Here is a 23,798-nt window from a genome sequence, read left to right as displayed (position 1 = left end):
AAACTGAGTCCTGAACGTGCATCCTGAGAGATAACAAAGTACAGGCAGGCCAAAAGGAAGCTGGGGAAGTGACCCAGAAGGAATTTAGCACTTACTACCTCATCGCTGCATGTATTTCCTTATCATAAGACTTAGAAGAATGCATTCAACAACAGAGGAGGTGGAAAAGAGGGGGCGGTGACAAACGCAACAGTTACCTTGTGAGCCTTCCAGAATGACTGCAGCCTTAATTTTTCACATGTCCTCCTAATACTACTACACAGAAATAAGCCTAGATTTTCTGGAGTCTGATGTTATACAGAAAATGAAATGTGCCCAGTACCCTAAGGAAAACACTAAAGGAAGTTCTTTCAAACGTGTGGTAAGTGTAACTTTATGGGATCACAGTTGACTTCCACAGTTAAGTTTTTTGCCCTCTGAAAGCCGCTTTCATATATACTTATGCGGGTTCAGTCCAAAAAAGAGGAGGCTTTAGGTCAGGATTAACTCACTATGGCAGGAATTCTAGACTCTGGACAGGAAAAGTCCTTCATGGGCCCCCAAACCACAATCTGGGGAAGAGGAACAATACTTGTATTTCTTCTGGCTTCCAAGCAGGTCAAAACCTAGAGAAAATCACTTAAATCTCACATCCGTCCTAAACACTACAAACTATTCGCACTCTGAATCAGAAAAGGTGAATATACTAACCATTCAGTTAAAAAAGCAATTTTTAAAAAGCAAAATCATCTGTCAAACCTCCAATTTTTACTTTCCAAGGTTTTTGAATGTCTATGTCAAAGTGACCCCTAGTTTGCTTTTTACACACTTGGCTCAGCTTACACGGAGCCTACCTACCAGACCAACACCTGGACCAGCTAAATTGCATAGGAAGATTTTTTTTTAACTATGTTTACATTTTTCTTAAATTAACTTTAAAAAAGCATAGTAAAGAGTCTGAGGACAAATTATTCAACTGTTTATCATACATAAGACCGCATGACTATAATACAAAGGGGAGTCTTTTTCATTTAACGTTACAATATACACAGCAAGTCCGGACCAGATCTTACAATCTGCACACAGGTATTTAACCTTTTCCATGCTGTTTATGTTTACAATGCACAGAAGTCCTGTAACCAAACCGTGTAGTAAAGCACACAAAACTGGACTGTAACATAACACAGTATGCAGAAGCATTGGATTTTATGATTTCCTTTATGTAAATAGCGGTTTAAAAACTGCTTTCGTTTTTGGTGCTTGCTGAGATGTGGCAACCAGCACAGAAAAAAATGGCCTGACCCCTGTATCTTCACCTCATGTTCCTAATGGCAGCAACTACTGAATTCCTCCTGATATTGCTGGGCTCAGGACGGTCTCCTTTTGCTCACTGTAAACCTTTATGAACTAGGAAGTTCAAAATCATCCACAGGCCTGACATTTGGTTACAAAATAAACATGCATTTCCTGATTAACAACAAAAAACTTTGTGGTTTATAAAAACGGATATTCCCGAGTTTCCATTCACATTCACAGAGTGTTAAGCCTTTCTTTTGTCACTGTTGACATATAAAAACCTGCTTTTGTTCGGAAAAAGTTGACCTAGTCAGCCCCAGGGGACTGACCAATAAAAAGTAATGTGGTGTTCTGCGGAGTTTCTTTTGAACAGGGTTATTGGCAGAGGTAGATTACTGCTTCTTTTCTAGGCTTCTTTGATCCTGGACAGGTAAATTCCTTATCTTCATTCTCCCAATTCAACCGCTCAAATGTATAACACCGTAAAATTGGTCAATTTAAAAATGGGAACACAAATTTAGCAACTGCCAGACTGTGTTACATTAAGGCAGCATAATCTCAAAACTAGGCACCTGTTAGACACCAGCCTGTTCGCTTCAGGTCATGCGTGAGAGTTCTGCTTCACTCGTGCTCGTATTTTGGACCTGGTGGTGCAATCAAGGTCTTGCTTTCAAGTCTACAAGTAGGTTAATCAGGAATACAAGAATCAACTGCTGGTTCCATAGCTTCTGGATCCAGTGTCCCTTTACCTTCAGAAGCCTGAACACATTTAGAATGTAACAGATGTTGTCATCTTGAATTAGATGTCAATCTATTATGTTCAGTACACAGATTTGCTGTAAATGTATTGGCTATGGATTCAACAACAGTTCCAGTTTTGTTTAAGCAATAGTACAGCCATAATTTTCAACTGACATTTAAAAATGGTCTAGTTACACCTTGTGTCAAAGTGCAGAACTGCTACATTATTGGTTACAGACATCTATGTGCTATAAAAACAGCTTTGGTACAATAAATTATCAAAAAAGAAAATAAATTTTTGTAAAATTCACAGCATAATTGTGAGGCAAAAAAGCAGTCACATAAAATTCTGCATTTTTTAAAAATGTTCAGGATGAACAGAAGACATCTTTGTGCAGAAGAAATGGTGGAGATACCACGTGCCGAGAAAAAGCAAAAGAAAAAGTAAAAAGCAGGAAGGGACACAGCTGTAGCTATTTCCATCAAAGCAAACCACTACTTCTGTGACCTTCAACCAATAAGGAAGTCAACTTTATGACACACGCAAAGTGACCTTGCAATACCTTACAATTAGTGGGTCACAAAAGTCTATTTTAAAAGAAAGGCCTCTTGAATTACCCATTCTCTGTGTTTTCAGCATTAAGGACTGTCTGCAAAAGCGTGTCCAAAAGTGATTGCATCTGAAATGGTAGGCTCTTCTAATTTCGAGTCCAAATCCATAAGGCCAAAGGTTATCCCAAAGACCACCACTCAGACCTCCCCAGGACTGGCCATGACTGACCCGTTGATTGCTTCTCAGTGCACCTTGGTTAGGAGACCAGTCACGTTCCATCACTATCTCACTGTGGCCTCGACAACGGGAGACCCACAGGACCCCAGGTAATTGCTGCTTTGCTCCTCAGTAGGTTCAGACAGGAGAGTTCTGATCCCGCCACGTAGCATGCTTACTGTGCCTTACAAACTCCAATACAGCCGTCCCTTCCATACAGCTGAAGGTGATGTCGGTGTGAGCGGGAGGTCCCTCTTCCTTACAGTACTGCATTTCCGCACCCAAGTGTGTTCAGAGGACTCAAAAACCAAACTTCCCACCCCCCACCCAAAACAAAACCAAACCAAACAAAAACGGGGGGGAAAAAGGAAAAACAAAAAGGGGAAAGAAACACCCTCATGGGGCCCTTTATGCGAATTATGTGCAGTGCCTTTTATTTTAAAACTAGTTGGCAAATGATCAAGACCAACATCTGAACAATAACGTCTGTGGAATAGAAAGACAAAAAACCCCACTATGACTGGGATGTGGCAAGTTAAAATGGGGGAGGCAAAAAGAGGACACCTCTGAGCTATCCATGAAGATGGGTTTGGACATGGCTCTTTTAAAAACTTCATTGTCCCTTTGCAATCTTTTCAAGTTAAAAAAAAAAAAAAAAAAAAAAAAGTCAGCTTTGCCCTCTTGTAGCGGTTCAGTGTGTTAATCTCCTTCTGATTCAAGCAGCTTTGCACTTTGTTTTTTGGAAAAAAACACCACTTCTATAAAAACACACAAGAAACAAACTCAAGTTTCAATTTAGTCACGAGCTAGCTACAGGACTCTGTTGCACACAAACTCCTGTCATGGGGGACTCTTCTCTATCGGCCCCTTGCCTCATTGTCAGATGTCCTTCAGTCATGTAATGTGCAGGACCTGTATTAGCAGAAAATTGGTATGTCGGATGTCCAGCTATGCCAGTCTCTTGGCGGGGATTGGAGTAGACGGTTAAGTTAACGTCCATAGCTCCATTCTGTCCAAAGTCCAAGGTATTAGCAGCCACTGGGCGATTCTGGTAGGCCTGGTTGCCTTGATTACCAGTAGAGGAGGAAGATGTCGAGGAGGAAGTAGTTGAGGAGGACAGGGATGTCATGGAGTGGTGACTATGGCCAACCTCCATAGAATCCTGGGTAGAGGAGCTATTTGTTGGAGAATTGTAGACCCTTGGCCTGGTCCGGTTACCCAAGGCTTGTTGTCCATGGTGGTGGTGGTGGTGGTGGTGGTGGTGGTGGTGGTGATGGGAACTGTTTCCGTGGTGATGATGCAATGCATTCTGTTGAGGGGCTACATGAAAGGTTGTTTCTTGAACGGGATGAGTTTCAACAGTGACTTGTGTAGGAGCATCAGTGCCTGACCAAGCAATGGGAGCAGGAAATTGCTGACGCACCTGTAAGAACAGATTTTAAAACAAGGTATTCAGAGTGCCGTTTCCAAGCTTTACTTTCCAGTTAACAGCTATGATGCCAGCATTTGCACTGATCAGAAAGAGGGTTTTGAAGTTTTAAGGTGTTAGATAGTTCTATAACATAAACTTCCAAATATGTTCAAGAGTGAAAACGATTTTACCATGAAAGCTGCAACTTTTAGCAAGTTATACCCATGAACAGGCGCATATATTTTACTGGCCACTTTCTTTCCTCGGAAGCATTATTTATACCAGGTTTCAGCAAATTTTTTCTGGAAAGAGCCAGACTGTAAGTATCTGACAGGTCCAAAGGGAACTCTTTACTCTCCCCCTCGAGCCCGTTCTCTCTCCATCCTTCCTATTTTAAGAGAAGCACCACTACCCCTCTAGCTGTTCAACCACTCCTCCATCCAAACAATCACAAGTACTACTAAAACAGAACTCAAATCCGGCCTCTTTTCTCTATCTCCACCACCATAACTCTATCCTAGGCCACCATCATCTCTTGCCTAGACTAATTCCACAGCCTCCTACTCAACTCCCATCTTTCCCCTTCCCCAAGCCATTCTCCAAAGAGCAGCAAGAACAGTCTTTTTAAAACACAAATCCAGGAGTTCCCGCTGTGGTGCAGTGGGTTAAGAATCCATAAACAATCCGCTCAGTCCAGCCACCTGAGTCCCCACTACACCGGGTCTTCCTTCTTCTGCTCTACCTTGACCAGGTCAACATCTTTCAAATGCCTCCGAGCAGCTGCACTTACTGTTCCCTTCTGCTTAGAAGGCTCGATTTCTAATTTCTGTGTGGATGCCTACTTCTTATCATTTCAGTTCCAAAGTCTTCCCACACCAGTCTAGCTAAGATGGTCCCAACTCCTGTGGCAGAGGCTACTAGTTGTCCTCAAAAACCATATTCTTCTTCCTGACCACATGACTGCATTACGCTCACTCCCCAGCCCCCCCTGCACTTAGACACAGCCGTGTTACTATTTTAGTCAACTGAATATGAATGCAAGTTGCTATGTTACAGCCACCTCAGGCCCACAAACACCTCCCAAGTCCTTCTGCCTGCTGGACACAGCCGATAACCAGGCCCATAGGAATGGCGCAAGACGGTGGGAACCCGAGCCGCGGGAGAGAGCCACTGAACCTCAGTGCCCACTCCAGACTACCGTGTAAAAATGAAACTTCACATCCTCTAAGTTACCACATTTTGGAACCCTGTCTGTTATCAGTTGGGCCTGCTTGAATTAATACATTCTCACCCAACAAACAGCAATTCTAGAGTACATCCTGACTTCCCAGGTAATAGTACTTGGAATTTCTAGTCATTTAGTTCATTTTGTTTATTTACTGTGTCATTGTAAGCTCTAGGAAGGCAATACTCGTGTCTTTATCACCAGTGGCTAGCAAAGACCATTAAGTATTTACTCAATGAAGGTGGTCTCAAAATCTAATACAAGAAATTTTCTTTTTTTGTGCTTTTTAGGACTGCACCCATATGGCATATGGAAGTTCCCAGGCTAGGGGTCAAATCGGAGCTGTAGCCACTGGCCTAGGCCACAGCCACAGAAACTGGGGATCCAAGCCGCATTTGTGACCTACACCACAGCTCACGGCAACACCAGATCCTTAACCCACTGAGTGAGGCCAGGGATCAAACCCTCATCCTCATGGATACTAGTCAGGCTCGTTCCCTGAGTCACAACAGGAAACCCCGAATTCAAGAAATATTATTGAAAATAATCCAGTAGAAAAATAGAAAGTTCTCAGAAAATACCATTGGCTCTTAAAACTATGAACCTACTCAAATTCATGCATAGGAAGAAATAAGAACAATATAACCATTCTCTGTCCAACACCAGTTGTCATTTCAGACTAGCCGCACTGACTGCTTCTCCAAACTCAGCTGGCTGCAGCTAAATTGGTAAAACTATATGGAGGGCAATTTGGCAACAGTTATCAAAATGACAAACCACATTACTCTTTGATCCAACAGTCTTATGTCCAGGAATTTATATCACAGATAAACTGCATGAGTGTGGAGGATTTATATTTAGAGTTGTTTATTAAAGCATTATTTGTAGTAGTAAAAAAAGATTAAAAATAAGCTAAAAGGGGACTGCATTAATAGGGAAAACTACTGAAATGACTCACGGAATATCTGAACAACAGAATGCTGTGTGACTACTAAAAACCAAACGAAAAGAAGGAAAATGCTCTTTATGTAATGATAGGGAAAGAGCTCCATAATATATGTTTAAAAGTATATGTAAACCTGTTAAAATAAAAAAACAGGATACGAAATACTGTGCCTGTACAAAGGTTAGGTGAAGAACACAGAATTGCATTTGCATGCATATGTATAAACTCTCAAACACCAGTAACATTAATTTAGAATTCGGTGGCTAGAGGACATGGAAGGAGGATTTTTTTCATTGAATCCTCTTTTACATTTATCTTGAAACCACGTGAACATCTCAATTATTCAAAAATTAAGTAAGAAAGGATGTGAGGCAAATGAGGAGCAATAATGACTTCTGCTGACTACAGGCCGGAGGTGTACACACGTCTTAGGTCCTTGCTGGTTTGTGTCCCTCCTGGTACCCAGCCGTATCCTGGCAGCACTGACTCTACCTGGAGGAGAAGGGAAGGAAAAGAAGAAAGGAGCTCCTTCTGAAGAGGTAGGGAAAGCCCCTGGCAGTGATCTCTAAGACCCGAAGGATACACAGTAACAGTTACCAAAGCAGGGAGGGAAGGAAAGAGTGTTCGAGGCCGAGCAGAGCCGGTGTGAGAAAGGCCAAAGGGAGGAGGACGCTCCTGCCGAAAAAAGAAAAAAACGCCACTGAGACCAGAGTGCCTGCAGATGAGGGATGACCTGAGTAGGGCCAGATCACAGAAATCACTTTTTTTTAAACACGAAAGACAAAAGCATTGAAAGCAGGGGACAGAGCCGGATCAGACTGCTGTAGTGAACACTCACCTGGCTGCAGAGAAGAGAAAAGGTGGACTGGTGAATGAAACCGAACACTTCAAGTCAAGTGAGGACACCCTTTACAGTAAGATAGGCTGAAGTCAGAATCCATACTGTTTACCACTCGATTCAGTGTGGGTGGGTAGGCAGGAGGAGTCAAGGATTAACTCCCCAAGCACCCGGTACAAGACTTGAGCAAAGGGGTGAATTCAGGGCCATTTACACCAAGAACAGAAAAAAGCAGAGGAGCTGTGCTGGAGGAGGAAATGGTGGTTTACAGGACACGAATTTGTTGTGCCATGCTGTGTAGACTTTCAAAGTGATATTTCTAGTAAATGATTAGAAATAAAGAGGTGGGGCTCAGGAGTGACGTCTAGGCCAGAAATAAAGATGCAAAGTGACTTACATCAGGATGGTAGCTAATCGCTGGTAAGAGCAGGGGAGGTCACCAGGAAGTGTCTAAGGTGAGAGAGAGGGCACACAACACCTACGGTTACACGACGGCCGAAGAAGAGAATCCAAAATGGAGACAGTGAAGGAAGGGCCGCGGGCCAGGATTAGGGCCCTTCTGGCAAGAAAGGCACAGAAGAGGGCTTCAAGGGGCAGGGAGAAGCCAGCGCTGTCAATGTGAGCGAGGCACAAAGAGGGTGACTCCGCAGGAGCCGTTTCCCGATCAGGAGGCAGCCCCCTGGAGGAAGCTGCAGAGTCGTAAAGGGGAGGAAACAGGGCCCAGGGGCAGCAGAGACGTGGGGGGAGAAGGCCCCGGGCCAACGGGAGAGGCCCAGGGTTGACCAGGTGCCGACGGGGAGAGAGCCAGCAGAGGCGGCCAAGCGGCAGCGGAGCAGAGGACAGAGCAGGCAGGAGAGGGGAAGGCCGAGGCGGGCTGGCCGCGCCGGAAGCTGCCGCGTCTGTGACCAGGGCCGGAGACCAGCAGCCGCCGCGCCGAGGCTGGACGAGGCCTCTGGTGACACGCTCCTCTCTGAACGCGGTTCCTTACACGGCGGCGAGTGAGTGAGTGAGGAGGGAGAAGGGAAGACCAAAGGTTTCTAAGAGGAGGACAAGACTGTGAGACAGCTACTAAAGAGAATGCAAGTGGGACGAGGCGACCGGGAAACGGGGGCGCCTGCTCTGCCGGGGCCGGGGCCGGGGCATGACCGGAGGGACAACGGTGCCCACGGGCGTGCTCTCCTCCACGGCGCGCAGCAGGCCTGGACCCGAGAGAGGGCGTGCTCCTCATCCTCTTCCATTTGCCTTCACTCATCAAGTGTATTCTGGCCTCTTGTCCTGAGACACCTTAACAGAGTACTCAGGAGCACTGACTTACTATTTTACAAAAAGGCTCTAAGGACATTTTTACTACTCCATCTGCTTCACTTCTTACAAAATGTACCTACTCAGACCCTCTTAAAGGGTTTAGAAAACAAACAAAAAACCTTCAAAACAAAGCAACATGAAGGTGAAAATCCAACCGCGAACGGACTATGAATCTACAACTATCAATACTAAAAGATCACGGGAGGCTGGAGGGTGCAGCAATTAAGATCATGAGCCTCAGAAAGTTATTCTAACCTATCAAGTCTCAGGGCCCACTGTAAAATGAAAATCCAAACGGCGCAGGGCTCAAGTGGCTGCCACAGTAGATGAGCCAGAACGCAGGAAGAAAACGCCTGGAGGGACAGCTGGCACGCACTCAGGAGGTGCTAGCTATTTCTAAACAAGAAGGGAGGAGATTATTAGGATGTGCTGCTCTAGCCGTAAGGAAGTTAGAATACCTTCCCAATGAGGGAGCTATGAACCTTTAAATGACGTAACTGTCCCAGAGATACCTGGCATCCGACACTGCTACCCCCGGCACGGCAGAGGGTGGTACGACAGCTCACCTGGGGACTGTGTGTCTCACAGTCCATGGCCTGGACGGCGGCCGTGAAGTGCCCACCGCTGTGCCGATGCTGGTGCGTTGGGTCCGACCTGGCTCGCCCACTGTTGCTCGTCCCCGACGATCCACCTTGAGCATCAGGACACAATACAACTTGTGAGTTTTAAGTAAATTTTTTTCAAGTATATATCATAAAAGTGTAACATTAAAACTAAGTGTATCACCAAAAAAAATCTCTATCAACCTGAAAGCACACCCAAAAGGCGTTCATTTCTCTACGTTCTTTCACAGCCAACTGCTGGACTAAAACATGACCAAGTTTCACTAAGTCAAGGGAAAACGCAAGCACGTGGACCAAGTATTTCCATGTTAAAAACAATGAAAAACTGTTAATTGCTTAATAAAGAGTTTGTCTCCAAGCAGAATGTATTACACGCATAATTAAGTACTGGAGCTTTGGGGGAGGTGAACTTATTTTTACTAGCCACCAAGAATACATTTAGGAAAAATAATTCCTCCTCACCCATTAACGGACTTTAAAAGCACTTGAAAATAACCCCCTCACTGTCAAGAAAAGAAACATTTCAAAGTCAGATGTAACATCGGAAGAGCAGACCTGAGCTGGACGACGTGCTGGACGTGGTACCCGAGGACTGGGACTGCTCCATGGCGGGACTCGTGGAAACACTGTTGCTTGTGTTTGTACCTTCGTCAGCTGTCTTCTTGAAAAAACTGTGCTGCAGGGCATAGTAAGGTTGAATTCGAGTTTTGGGGTCATAGTCAAGCATCCTTAAGATGAGGTCTTTGAACTTCAAGTAGTCAGCCACCGTGTGACCCGATTCCCCAGCACGACGCCCACCAGGCCCTCCTGTTTCTACTCCGAGGATGTTATGAAGCTTACGGGTTGCTGGTGGTTTATACTCCTAGAGGGAAGGAAAATAAAAGGGCTTTGTCTAAATTTCATGGAATATGTAAAAGCCTACGTAACGTCAGACATGCTTACTCATATGGTATGTTGAGGCTTTTATTAAGAAGAATGCTTCACCATTAGATCCCCTGTATTTCACACATCACTATACCAAACACGCCATAGTTAGGAAAAATTCAAAATAATGTTAAGAGCAAAGATGACGATAAACATCCTGGAGCCCAGGGATCCGCAAACTACAGCTTGGCCCAGAGCCCGTTTTTAAACAGCCCAGCTATGAATGCCTTTTATGTTTTTAAGAACTATCAAGACAAACATAAGAATTCACATCAGAAACCCACAGAGTCTAAAGCTTTATGACATGGTCCTTTAGAGAGGATGTGTGCCAGCCTTTGCTCATCGCAGTGGTCGTGAACCTCTTTTCTGCCCAATGCACCTGTGCACTTAGGTGAGCCTGCTCAGTAACAGTGGCTCATTAAAGCTGTGGAGAATCACGCCTAATAGCGAATCACTTACCTGCTCATATTCAGATAAAGAAACCAAACACAAATTATTTATGCCTCCCTTTAGAAAATATGTTTAATAATAAATTGCCTTAACATGAGCTGAGATTTTTCTGGAAACTCACGTTTGGTTTTGGTGGGGTTTTTTTTGTGGGGGGGAGCGGTGCTGTGCTTGTGGTATACAGAAATTCCCAGATGAAGGACTGAACCCAAGCCACAGCAGGGACCTGAGCCACAGCAGTGACAACACTAAGTCCTTAACCCACTAGACCACCAGGGAACCACTGGAAACTCATTTTTAAACAGATGACAGTATAGCCTTTAAAATCCCTATAAATACTGAATTTTTTCAGAACAGTATCAGTGGATTTTTTGCTTCTAGGTACGGTGTCGAAATCTTCGTGAGGCCACTGCTCTTACTCTAAAATCAAGAACAAGCCAGGAAGACAAACCACAAAAAGCACTGCTTTTAAAAAAAAGCCATTGGAGAGCTGAGGAATAAAGAAACTGGAATTAACGTAATAGCAAAAAATGAAAAGCCTTTTCTAGGAGAGAAGAGACTTATGGTGGGAGAAGCAGCAAATACCATAGATCTGATTAAGGAGTCCAGCCCAACTCCAAACCAACTTCTAACAGCTCTATGTGGTGGCCAGGCCGAAGGATGGGACAGGCAACGATCCAAGAAGGATCCCCCAGCGCTCTGCAAAGCTGAGGCCAGAGCAGCGGGGTGGACACGGACCACCCTGAGGCACCAAGTTAGGAGTGGGCTGCTGGCTGGGCAATGACGTATAAAAGATCTCTCGAGTCTTCACAAACACTGCTTAAAACCTATGAAGATAGTGGAGAATAAAATCTAAATCAAGCAAACAAACCAAACAAAGCCCAGATTCAGCTAAACTACCCACAAAACTGACTCAGGCTCATCACACTAGTGGCCTGACGGAGTAAGGGGCATGCCTCTTTCTAAAGGGAGAGAAGATTTACTTCCACCTCAACTGTTCTTAAATACGACAAGTCCAGCATACATTAAAAACATTACAGGAGTTCCCGTCTTGGTGCAGCAGAAACGAATCCGACTAGGAACCATGACACGGGCTTGATCCCTGGCCTCGCTCAGTGGGTTAAGGATCTGGTGTTGCCATGAGCTGTGGTTTTGAACGCAGACACAGCTCAGATCTGATGTTGCTGTGGCTGTGGTGGAGGCTGGCAGCTGTAGCTCCGATTCATCCCCTAGCCTGGGAACCTCCACATGCTGCATGTGTGGCCCTAAAAAGGCAAAAAAAAAAAAAAAAAAAATTTAATGACACAAGAAACAAAATGGGTTCATAATCAAGCGGGGGGGGGACTCATATAAATGACCCAAAAGTTGAAAGAGGCATTTAAAAATAACTATGATTAAAAAAAGAATGTTAGTTCAAAAGGTATGTGGATAGACTGGGGGGGGGATTAAAATTATGTTTTAAAAAAGACAAACAATGAAGTGTCAGAAATGAAGACTCCATTTAATGATTTTAACAGGAGACTAGGCTCAGCAGAAGAAAAGCAATCAGTGAACTAGAAGACAGAGCAAATAAATTATCCAAACTATCACACAAAAAAGAAAACAAAATGAGTAAACCGAACATACTCTGAGATAATATTAAGCACTATAACATACATTTAATGATAACTAGTAGAAGAGCAAGTGAAGCAGAACAAATATTTGAAAAGATAATGTCTGAGGATTTTCAAAAACTGATCAACTCACAGATCTAACAAACTCAGCAAACTCCATGGAAACTAAATACAAACATAATCATACATAAGGACCTAATAGTCAAACTGCTGAAAAATTCAAACAAAACAAAAAACAAAACCAAAAATCTACATAAAAATCAGCCAGGGGAAGAGAGAGAAATATTTAATAAAGGGAACAGTACAAGGGAATATTACCCAGCCATAAAAAAGAACAAAAATAATACCATTTGTAGCAAAATGGATACAACTAGAGATTCTCATACTAAGTGAAGTCAGAAAGACAAGTACCATATATCACTTAAATGTGGAATCTAAAATATGAAACAAATAAACCTACTAAAAAACAGAAAAAGACTCACAGACATAGAGAACAGACTTGTGGTTGCCAAGGGGGAGGGCCGAGGGAGGGGGATGGGCTGAGAGTCTGGGGCTAATAGATGCAAACTATTGCATTTAGAATGGATAGACAATAAGATCTTACTGTATGTATAGCACAGGGAACTATATCCAATCTCCTGGGACAGATCATGATGGAAAATAATCTACTAAAAAAAGGATACATATATATGTATATGTACATATATACATATATGACATACATATATATATATACCATATATCACTTGTATATATGTATGACTGAGTCACTTTGCTGTACAGTAGAAACTGGCACAACATTGTAAGTCAACTGTACTTTAATTTTTAAAAAATGAGCAAAAGAGGTGAGGGAGATTAAGAGGTACAAACTTCCAGATATGGAATAAAGGAATCACAGGGATGAAATGCAGAGCATCGGGAATATAGTCAATAATAATAAAATATCTTTGTATGGTGACAGAGGTAACCAGAAAAGTATGTATACAATAGGTATGGATATCATTACTAGAAAGCCAAAAGGGTCCTTGAAACATGAAATGATGAATTAAAAGTAAAATCACTAAGGAAATAAACTGCACAATTATACCCAAGGACAGCACATGCACATTTATTTATAGCTATGGTTAAAATAACTAGTGCATCCTTCATAATGCAATTAATCATTTGGTTACAGATTTGATTTTTTATTGCTGTTGAAAATTTCAGTTTAAAGAGAAATCATTATTTTATACTTTTTTTCCCCCACGTGCGCCCACTGAATGTGAAAGTTCCTGGGCCAGGGATCAAACCCAGGCCACAGAAGCAACTCAAGCCACCACAGTGACAACACAGGATCCTTAATCCATTGTGCCACAAGTGACCTCCTAATTATTTCATACTTTTAAAAATTAAGTTTCTTCAGTCAGTTGCTGACTGCAGCTAAGGAAACTCTCATAAAATCTACAATTAATACATATTAAATGTAGGTTAAGGTACTTTCAATTTTAAGGGAAAAAATTTATCTACTCTTTTCTGAAATGTCCCCCCCAAAACAATTTAAAATAACAAATATTGGAGCTGCCATTGTGGCTCAGCGGTAACAAACCCAACCATTATCCACGAGCATTCACGTTCGGTCCCTGGCCTTGCTCAGTGGGTTAAGTATCCGGTGTTGCCATGAGCTATGGTGTAGAGGCTGCAGACGTGGCTCGGATCCCACATTGCTGTGGCTGTAGTGAAGAGCGGCCATCGTAGCTCCAATTCAACTCCTAGCCTGGACCTCCATATGGCACAGGTGCAGCCTTAAAAAGCAAACAAAAATAAAATGAACAAATGATTACAAATAAAATAAAATATTTATTATAAAATAAATGATAATTATTATCAGTATTGGAGAAATGACAGCTTATAGTATTGTAGTGACTTAACTGGTTTTATAAGATAGAGATTAGGGAAATGGAATGAGATGTTTCATTTAGAAAAATTAAAAATATAGAAGGACAAAAAAGTAACAAAACTTCAGGAGTTTCCGTTGTGGCTGAGTGGTAATGAACCCAACTAGTAACCATTGAGGATGCAGTTTCAATCCCTGGCCTCGGGTAGGTTAAGGATCCCACATTGCTGTGGCTATGGTGTAAGCCGGCAGCTGTAGTTCTGATTCGACCCCAGCCCGGGAACTTCCATATGCCGCACATGTGGCTCTAAAAAGAAAAAAAAGAGAGAGAGAGAGAGCAACAAAACCTCAAATTGGAGAAAGAAGTAGTAGCCGGTATCACAGAGAGAGAGAGAGAGAAACGTAAAGGGGGCTTCGCATCCTCAATGCTAATTGAAATCAACTGGTAGGAGGCTACCTTGAATGTTGATGAAGCCAAGGACTCCCAGGCTGTGTTTTGGTTCAATGAGAAAAGGGGCCGTGATTGATAAGCTATGTGGACAAATGCAAAAGGACTCAGGATGTCAGCTTGGTACTTTCCATTCCTTCTCCATGGAAAGTAGGCATAATTTAGCTGTCAGATACTGCACTGCCTGGAACTTCAGAGAATAAAGCAAAATGCAGCAAGCCACAAATCAGTTATGGAAGCTACAATTACATATATATTTTAAAAAATATATTCAAAAACAAACTATTTGATATGAAAAGTTAAAGACTCCATAGACGAAGGTCAATTACAGAAGACAAGCAGCACCTTCAGTTCACTGGAAATGACACCCGGTGGCAATATCACTAAAATGCAAGGGCAAATAAAAATGGTGGCAAAACAAAATCTCTTAAGTGTTAAAAATGCAAAACTACAGTCGCAAGGTGGATGGTATATAAATGACATATTTATGGACTATATTCATCTATAACAGAAAAATCTAATTACAAACTATGATTATTCTCAGATACATAAAACAAAGAGGTATAAGTCAAGATGCAAAACTGTCATCATCCACGCCATTAAAGTGACAAAGCTTATGTATCTGAAAGAAGTTCTCAGATTAAAAAAAAAATTCCTAAAAGATTATCGTTTTAAAAACCTCACTTCCAAAGATTTTAGAGATGTGAAATTCCTGTTATCCAAGCTAGGAATCTGAAATCAAAGAACCACCTAGTAGGTTCATATTCTTGTCACAAACTGCCTAAGTCAAAAATCCTTTACTCTCATCTTAAAAAAAAAAAAAAAAAAAAAAAGCCATTTACTGCAATTATGAATTTTGATGTTCACAGCTGCAGAACTGTTATACCTGTGACTTCACTATATACCCAAACTATGAGAAACAAAAGTCACTGATTCTACTGTTGACACAGGACATGGTGATTTGATCAGCTGCCACGAAAGGCAGACAAAATGAAGCTTCAAAGAAAATTCTGAGTATTATAAGCAAACGCTGGTCCATACACACAGTTCAGGTCAAACTATAATCAACTTGTGAAGAAAATATGTACCTAAGTTATCAATGGAACTACTGTTAATAACTGATACCAGTAACACTGATTTCAAGTAAATAACAAAATATGCTATAAAGACAGCTCAATGAAAGAAATGTGACTGCTCAAAAAAATATTCCCTTATTTTTACCCGTTTTCCATCTTTGGTCTTCTTTAAGTTCCAAGTGCCATCTGGCAACTTCTCAAAGAACTTTCTTGCTTTTGGTGCTTGGTCAAGAATATGAGCAGGTGGAATACCCAGAACTTCCACAATTTTATTCATCTGATCTACCTGTATTAAAATAAAAATAAAAAAACCTGTAATTTCTACTGTAGTCCATCCTACTTCTGCTCATCAATTCATTCATTCACAAATAATAAATAATAAATAACTTAAGCATCTCCTGTGTCAGGCACTCCTCTGGGCATTAAGCATATAATAATGAACAAAAGAGATAAAGTCCCGGCCTTCCCGAAACCCAACATTCCACAGAGGGGCGGGCAGACAATTAAGTAAACACATACATCTGTGGGATGGCAAGTGGTCATGGATCCAATGGAGAATAAGGAATGACTGGAGGGAGTTTTTAAACTTTTAAGTTTTGGGAGAGTTTTAGTTAAATAACCCCACACAAAAGGTTTACTAAAGTGTGGACCTAATAAAAGTATTTTTTTAAGTGCAGATTCATTCAACAGATCAAGTGTCTATTATATGATAGAAACCATGCCCACTATAACTCAGCAGTAAACAAAAGAGACAAAAATCCCTGCCCCAAAGTTTCTATCATAGAGGAAGAGATCGCCAAGGAACAAATAAATACATAGTAAAATTTATTAGATCTGTCTAAGAACCATGAAGAAAATTAAAAGGGGATGAGGAGTCAGAAGGAACTGCAACTTAAAATAGGGTGCCAGGAGTTCCCATTGTGGCTCAGTGGTTAACAAATCTGACTAGGGACCATAAGGTTGCAGGTTCGATCCCTGGCCTTGCTCAGTGGGTTAAGGACCCTGCGTTGCCTTGAGCTGTGGTGTAGGTTGCAGATGCAGCTCGGATCCCACGTTGCTGTGGCTCTGGCGTAGGCCGGTGGCTACAGCTCCAATTCGCCCCCTAGCCTGGGAACCTCTATATGCTGCGGGAGCAGCCCTAGAAACAGCAAAAAAAAAAAAAAAGGGTGCCAGGAAAGGCTTCACCGAGAAGGTGACAGCAAAGCAAAACCTAAAGGCAGTGAGGGCAGGCCCGGGAGAGCGCCAAGGCAATGTGGCTGGGCCAGAGAGAGCTGGGGAGGCGGCAGGGCAGGTGGGAGAGAGAACAGGCGGGGCGGGGCGCTTTCCGAGCTACTCAAAGGACTGTGACTTCCACCATGAGTGGGGTGGAAGTCACTGAAGCTTCAGATGCCCATGAAAAGGTGACAAGAGGGTAATATTCTTTATGACTAAAAGAAAAACAGGGAGCTCCTGCTATGCTCAGTGGTAACGAATCCGACTAGTATCCACGAGGACGCGGATTGGATCCCTGGCCTCGATCAGTGGGTTAAGGATCTGGCACTGCTGTGAGCTGTGGTGTAGGTTGCAGATGCGGCTTGGATCCTGCATAGCTGTGGCTGTGGTGTAGGCTTACAACTACAGTTCCGATTCAAGCCCTAACCTGGGAAGTTCTATATGCTGAGGGTGCGGCCCTAAAATGACCAAAAACAACAACAAATTTTTTACACTATGGTAGTTACTCGAAAAGAGCAGCTCACTAGCTACAGTGAATTGAATTAAAGGCAAGAGGAAGGGACAGGTTTCTGACACTAGCTATTAAAGAGCTGTATAACCCAGTACAATTTATTACATTTTGTTAGTCTTTTTTTTCCCTCTCTTTTAAGGGCCTCACCTGTGGTATACGGAAGTTCCTGGACTAGGGGTCAAATCAGAGCTGCAGCTGCCAGCCTACGCCAGAGCCACATGGGATCTGAGCCACGCCCGTGACCTATGCTACAGCTCATGGCAAAGCTGGACCCTTAACCCACTGAGCCAGGCCAGGGATCCAACCTGCACCCTCAGGGACACTATGTTGGGTTCTCAACCCCCTGAGCCACAGGGGGAATCCCATCTTTCTTTTCTCATGTATAAATGAATGGACTGATCTGCAATGGTTAACTTCTCTTAAAGAAACAAAAAACAGAAGTTCCCAATGTGGCATAACAGGATCGGCAGTGTCTCTGCAGTGCCAGGATGCAGGTTCGATTCTCGGCCCAGTACAGTGGGTTAAAGGACCCAGCATTGCTGCCGCTGTAGTGTTGGTCACAACTGTGACTAGGATCTGGCTCCTGGCCCAGGAACTCCATGTTCCCTGGGGTGGCCAAAAAAGAAAGAAAGAAACAAAAAACAACAGAACCCCACAAGCAAATAGTTTTAAAACCAATGAACGCCCAATTCCTCTGACTGTAAGGGAGCTTGGGCTTTCTCCCTCTTGCCCTCCTCCCCTTGCCAGGCACTGCCTCTGCCCTTCGAAACCATCCAAGAACGCAGACGGAAAACCTGCAGACTAGAAGAATTATACTTAGTCTGTAGCTCTAAAATTCTACAGTCCTAACTTACCCGAAATTATTCAGATCAAACATCCATCAACCCTACTGGTCATGCATTATTTCAAATCATACTGTCAAAGTTTTACACGGATGTTTGCATTGTTTTCAGGGAGGCCCTCATTTCTTCAAGATTATTTTTTTCTTGAAAATTTTACTTAAAATCTGTAAAATTTATATCAAAGTACTTAACATGTGCCAATCTAATTTATCGTTCTCCATTAGCAGAATGAAAGATCTCACACTCCATCTCATAATTCTAAACTCACCATTACATGATAACTGAAAAAATTAAAAATGGATAAAATATGTTCAAAACTGACCTAACACCTGAATGACTAAGTTGGTAAAATAGACATCTTTTCCTCTAAACAACTCTCATATTACACTGTCAGAGATTAAAAACAAAAAGAAACCATGAAAAGAGAAACAATTTTTAAAGCGATCCATCACATACCTCATTGGCTCCACTGAACAGAGGTTCTCCAGTGTGCATTTCAACTAAAATACACCCAAGGGACCACATGTCGATAGCAAGGTCATAAGGCATTCCCAGTAGCACCTCTGGAGACCGATAAAAGCGACTCTGGATATACTGGTATATCTAAAATATATTTCAAAACAGTATTAATTCCAAAATAAGTTTTAATTGTAGTCAGCACTGTATTAACACAAATCTAATATTAACAGAATAAAACAACTGGGTTGAGTTCCATTTACTGATTTCAACATTAGTCTATGAATATTGTTTAAAGAACTAAACACATTTCAAGGGAGTGGTAAATCTGAGTGAAATGCACAATATATAAAATTCAAGTCCTTTTATTTAATTCAATCCTAACTGGTAATCAAGATATATCTTAAACAATTATAAAGAAAATATTATCAGAGGAAAATATTCTTGAGAACAATTTATTTCCTTATTAATTATTCTTTCCTGCTATGGCTGGTACTTGGCTTACCATTAATTTAACAGTTAAATTGTATTTAAACTAACCTAAGGAATGAAATACACTCTTGACATTAATTTAAAGCATTAGGAGTCATAAACTCAGCACAGTGTAACTGAAGATTCAGACATCTGTACTGTACTAGTTTCACAGATAAATCCTAGAAACACTGCCATCTAAAGATTCAGCTGAGTGTCATTTCTGACTAATCGCTTCTCTACCTTGTCCCCACCCCATCCCACTCCTAAGGCTTCTTCGAAGAAGAAAACCTTGAAACCGATTAGTTTCAATGAAGTGATCTGAGACTCCTTAAGAGCCTAATTTATCTCTTCTTAGCCACTTAAAATTTCTACCTAGAAATATCACAAAAGCAAAGACAGTTTGATTTTAAAAGGAAGAGAAAGAAATAAAATTCCTCCTAACTAAACTCTCTCACTTTAACACTCAAAACAGACAGCCAGCAGCATGGAGCTGCTTTCTCACAAAAGCTTCTGCGGCGCCACTACAACTCCAGCTAAGCCTCTGAGAATCATCTCAGGCTTCCACGAGCAAGTCAACCCAACCTCAAGATCTTCTCAGAGCAAAGAAAGTCTAATTCAAAGGGACCAAGAAGAAGTATTACATTTCCAAGTTTTTATAAGCCCCAAAGCTACTGAGACTATCTTATTTCCGAGTTTATCAAAGGAAATTTGTCGGCTACCCATCCAGTCGGTTAAAGCGGTGGTTGGTTTGTCTACAAAGTTATGCACCAGGATCCCCTGAGGAACTTTTTCTGAAACATACTTGCCCTGTCACCTTCTAAGACTGAGCCAGCAGACCTAAAGTAGGGCCAGTGCTGGCCTAGTTTAGAAACAAATTCCCATGGGATTCTGACACACTCACAGAGGTAAAAACTCACTGAGCTAAAGGCATAGTTGTCTTGGTTTGGCTGGAGAGACACAGCAGTGTTTGACATTAGGACAGAAGATATGATTTGGTTTAAAGAGGGAAAAAACTATGCAAGTCTAAAATCTTTTGCAATTACTCTCAAGATGGGCACGTATTTTCCATTTACAATAGACTTTATCCCACAGTGACTATGAGTATCTCTCGATTTTGAGAGGCATCTGAAACAGCAAACCTTGCTTCCTAATCCATCTATTTAAAAAAATTATTTCAATGATCTATAGTACTGCTTTCATAAGATAATTTGCAGAAAGTAATAAAAGGACAATCCTGTTAACTGGCCATAAACCTACTGTATTTAAAAGCTGGAAAAAAGTTGGACAGAACAGGAAATCTCATTAATTTGGAAAATTAAGAAATGGAAAACCATTATGAAACAGTGATACCTGAATGTTAGTTATATTTTTACTTTTTTTTAAAGAAATGTAGTTTCAATACTTAGTTAAATAGGAATAGTAATTAAAAAGTGAATGAAGTGTTATCAAATGGTGACCCTAGTTAGTTTCAAGAAGAGAATCTGTAAATTCTATTTTATATACAAAATACTGTTAGAGTAGCTTTCATAATGCTCAAAAGAATAGCAGGAAAAATCTTTCCTAAATCATCTAACCTAAATCTATTTATTGCTATGGACATGTCTGTTTTCAGCATTCTGAGGAAAATCAGTCTGGATACGTCTAAAAATTTATAAAAGGAAAAAAAATTTAAACTTATTTATCAAAACAACTATGTCTACTAACTGAGTAATTTCTAACTACATTGCCATGTGTAATGCAAAATTACCTCCCTTTTTTTTTCTTTTAACCCATCAGCTTTTTGTTGGGGGTGGTGGTGCTGCATCCATGGCATATGGAAGTTCCTGCGCTAGGGATCAAGTCCCAGCTGCAGCTATGACCTACACCATAGCTGTGGCAACACCAGACCCCTTAACCCACTGCACCACAGCAGGAACTCTAACCCATCAGCTTTTTGAGGAAAAACACTTATCTTGAGCTATATTTGGTGAAATATTTTACAGCAAGGATTCGATATTTCTATTACTGGAATTTCCCCAAACTTACACTAAAACTTCTATTTGGGAACTAAATCTTTTTTTTTTTTGGGGGGGGGGGGTCTTTTTGTCTTTTCTAGGGCCGCACCTGCAGCATATGGAGGTTCCCAGGCTAGGGGTCGAATCGGAGCTGTAGCCACCAGTCTACACCATAGCCACAGCAACGCCAGATCCGCATCTGCAACCTACACCATAGCTCACAGCAATGCCGGATCCTTAACCCACTGAGCCAGGTCAGGGATCAAACCTGCAACCTCATGGTTCCGAGTCAGATTCGTTAACCACTGAGCCATGATGGGAACTCCCAGGAACTAAATTTTTAATAAATCACCTAATATTTAATACATTCATCCCCTATTTTCTTTGCCTTTTGCATACAGATAATTTTTTAAAATAAACTTTGAAAAACCAATACATTCTAATTCAAAGTATTATTATTTGCATTTTAAAAGGTATTTTCGCCAAATAGGTAAAACACAAGGTGAGTCAAGTGCTACATTTGAACCATAAACCATCTTGTAATTACCTCCAAATTGTGTACAGATTAATAACATTTTAACTATCTACACCGTTTTACTCAATTCTATTTGAATTCACAAGTCCAGAAATAAATATACTTACCCTCTGCCCCAATTGACAAGAACTGCCAAAGTCAACAATCTTGATTGCACTGCGTTTGGGGTTACAAAGAAGGATGTTCTCAGGTTTTAGGTCACAGTGAATGATACTAAGTTCTGGAGTCGCAAGGAAAAGCAGTGCAGTGCACATCTGCTGTGCAAACTTTCGTGTTAGGTTCAAAGAGACACCTCGAAAATTGGTGTTCCTCAACAAGTCATAGAGGTTGTAGGACAGCATTTCAAAAACTAAACAGAGATGGTTTCGAAACATAAAGTGGCGTTTTAAATGCACTGAAAGAGAAAAAAGTTTCATTTTTAATTATACATAGCAGTAAGATGAGAATAACACATGCATGAACTCTCTAACAATCTATACACGACGTCAAATGCAGAGTGAAAATCAAACTAAAATTTGGAGATCAGCATTCTGCAGTAAACAGCACGTTCTTTAATCAGTTAAGAACCTCTAAACTGCTCATCTGCTGAATTCATATAGTGTACAGTGTCCGCCAATAAGCAATATAATGTAAGTAGTACCAACAAAGTGCCTTATTAAAAAAAAATTAAGTCAGGTGTGAAAATACAAGCAGCAAACTGACGAACAGTACTGGAAATACTTTGCTAATTTTATCCTCATTTGTAAAAGAAAACACTTTTCACTTTCTGAGCACCCGCCTCAGCACTTTGCTCCACCCACTGGGATGTCCAGCCTGCGACAGCGAGATACTTGGCCGCCCTCTCTGGGAGGCTTTGACATCTATAAATCTGCTTTGCTGAGCTTAGATTTTACCAGTAATTTCCCACAACAACTGTCAAAGGAAGACAGATTTTTTTTTTTCCTTTTAGGCAAGCAAAAGTTTGAAAATCAAGGTGTATGGTCTTTGAGAGGTCGTAGTCAAAGCATCTGATTATGTTCATCAAACTGGTACCTGGGACATCTTGTCTAAGACTGAACCTTTGTGGAAACTTCAAACTAAAGCTCAATCACAAGAAATTATGAGTAGGCTTATAAATGGGGAAAGAGGATAGAATACATCACTTGGTATCAGTATTGACTCTCTAAAAAGGCTAAATAGTCAATAAATGCTTCAAACTGTTGTGCTTTAAGTGTTAATACCAATTTCACATCAGATGAAGTCATTCAATAAAGGAAAGCACTGCTTTATAGTATAAAAATTCTTATATATACCAAACTGAGCACCTGTAACTCAACTAGAATGATATAAAACAACCATTTGTCAAGGTGACCTTCATTTTGGTCTTTTAGGATCCGGTAAAACAGAGGTTTCTCTACAGATCTATCTGGAATAACTAAGACAGTATTCAACATCTGGTCTCTGAGAATGGGATACACTGTGCTGTCCTGGGAGCAGCCCTGAACAATTAATGTCGGTATTGCTGCTTTTAGGTCACTTCCGTGATCTAAAGTCAGGAGGAGGAGCACTACACAACCACCGCAGGGCTCCACAGGAGTCCACAGCACAACTCAACTCTCCGCGGCAGTTACCTAAGAATGGATGCTAGATGCTCTTAATCAGAGTTCATCAGTTTAAACTAAAAACAGAGACCCACTGTGACATAAGACACCCTAGAGACATGGTCCGTGTAAGAGTGTGATCTGATTAAGAAGCAGCCACGAAAGGAATGCAAAAGGTAACTGATGTCGGAATTCAAATGGGATTATGAAAATCCCTCTAAGAAACTATGATGCGAATGTTCTTCCAAAGGAAGAACAATCCTCTGGGTTCCCCGATTCATCACTTGTTTACTGAGTATCTATAATGTGCTGAGCACTAAAAACATTGTCGAAGAAAGCTCAAACACAATTATATTTGTTCAGTTTTTTGAAACTGAACTTTGGAGAGAATGGAGGGTTGGCAAGACTTTGTTCTAAGACCTAAAATGAATTTTAACCAGACAGTGACAGGCAACAAATAATCCAGATAAGAAATTATGCTGTGTGGTTTTTTTGTTTTTTTTTTTTAAAGTAGATTTTTTTTTTTTAAGTTCAAAGACTTAAGAAGCTCCCGCTGTGCCACAACAGGTTTGACAGTGTCTTGAGAGCTCTGGGACACAGGTTTGATCCCTGGCCTGTCACAGTGGGCAACTGTGGCTTGGATCTGATCTCTGGCCCAGGAACCATATGCCACAGGGCAG

The 23,798-nt window shown here is 41.5% G+C and overlaps 1 protein-coding gene across 43 annotated transcripts in view; it reads right to left on the bottom strand.

Moving 5' to 3' along the window:
• Positions 1–937: 937 nt before the first annotated feature.
• The window catches only part of DYRK1A (dual specificity tyrosine phosphorylation regulated kinase 1A), a 151,104-nt gene continuing 128,243 nt past the window's right edge, over positions 938–23,798 (bottom strand). For all 43 annotated transcript variants that reach the window (XM_084992126.1, XM_005670334.4, XM_084992107.1 and 40 more), the window contains 6 exons: positions 21,646–21,932; positions 18,536–18,682; positions 15,660–15,800; positions 9,689–9,995; positions 9,077–9,201; positions 938–4,208 (listed from right to left, as the gene is read on the bottom strand). In XM_084992126.1, coding sequence (XP_084848252.1) covers positions 3,585–4,208; positions 9,077–9,201; positions 9,689–9,995; positions 15,660–15,800; positions 18,536–18,682; positions 21,646–21,932 — 1,631 coding nt within the window. In that variant the 3' untranslated portion in view covers positions 938–3,584. The remainder of the gene's footprint in view (positions 4,209–9,076; positions 9,202–9,688; positions 9,996–15,659; positions 15,801–18,535; positions 18,683–21,645; positions 21,933–23,798) is intronic.

The sequence above is a fragment of the Sus scrofa genome, chromosome 13 (genome assembly GCF_054392235.1).
Source record: "Sus scrofa isolate SSC_HxYL_T2T_F1_AM1 chromosome 13, Sscrofa_HxYL_maternal_Yorkshire_Landrace_v2.0, whole genome shotgun sequence".
Taxonomy (NCBI): Eukaryota; Metazoa; Chordata; class Mammalia; order Artiodactyla; family Suidae; genus Sus; species Sus scrofa.
The sequence above is the reverse complement of the archived record's forward strand: the minus strand, read 5'-3'. Positions and strand labels throughout refer to the sequence as shown.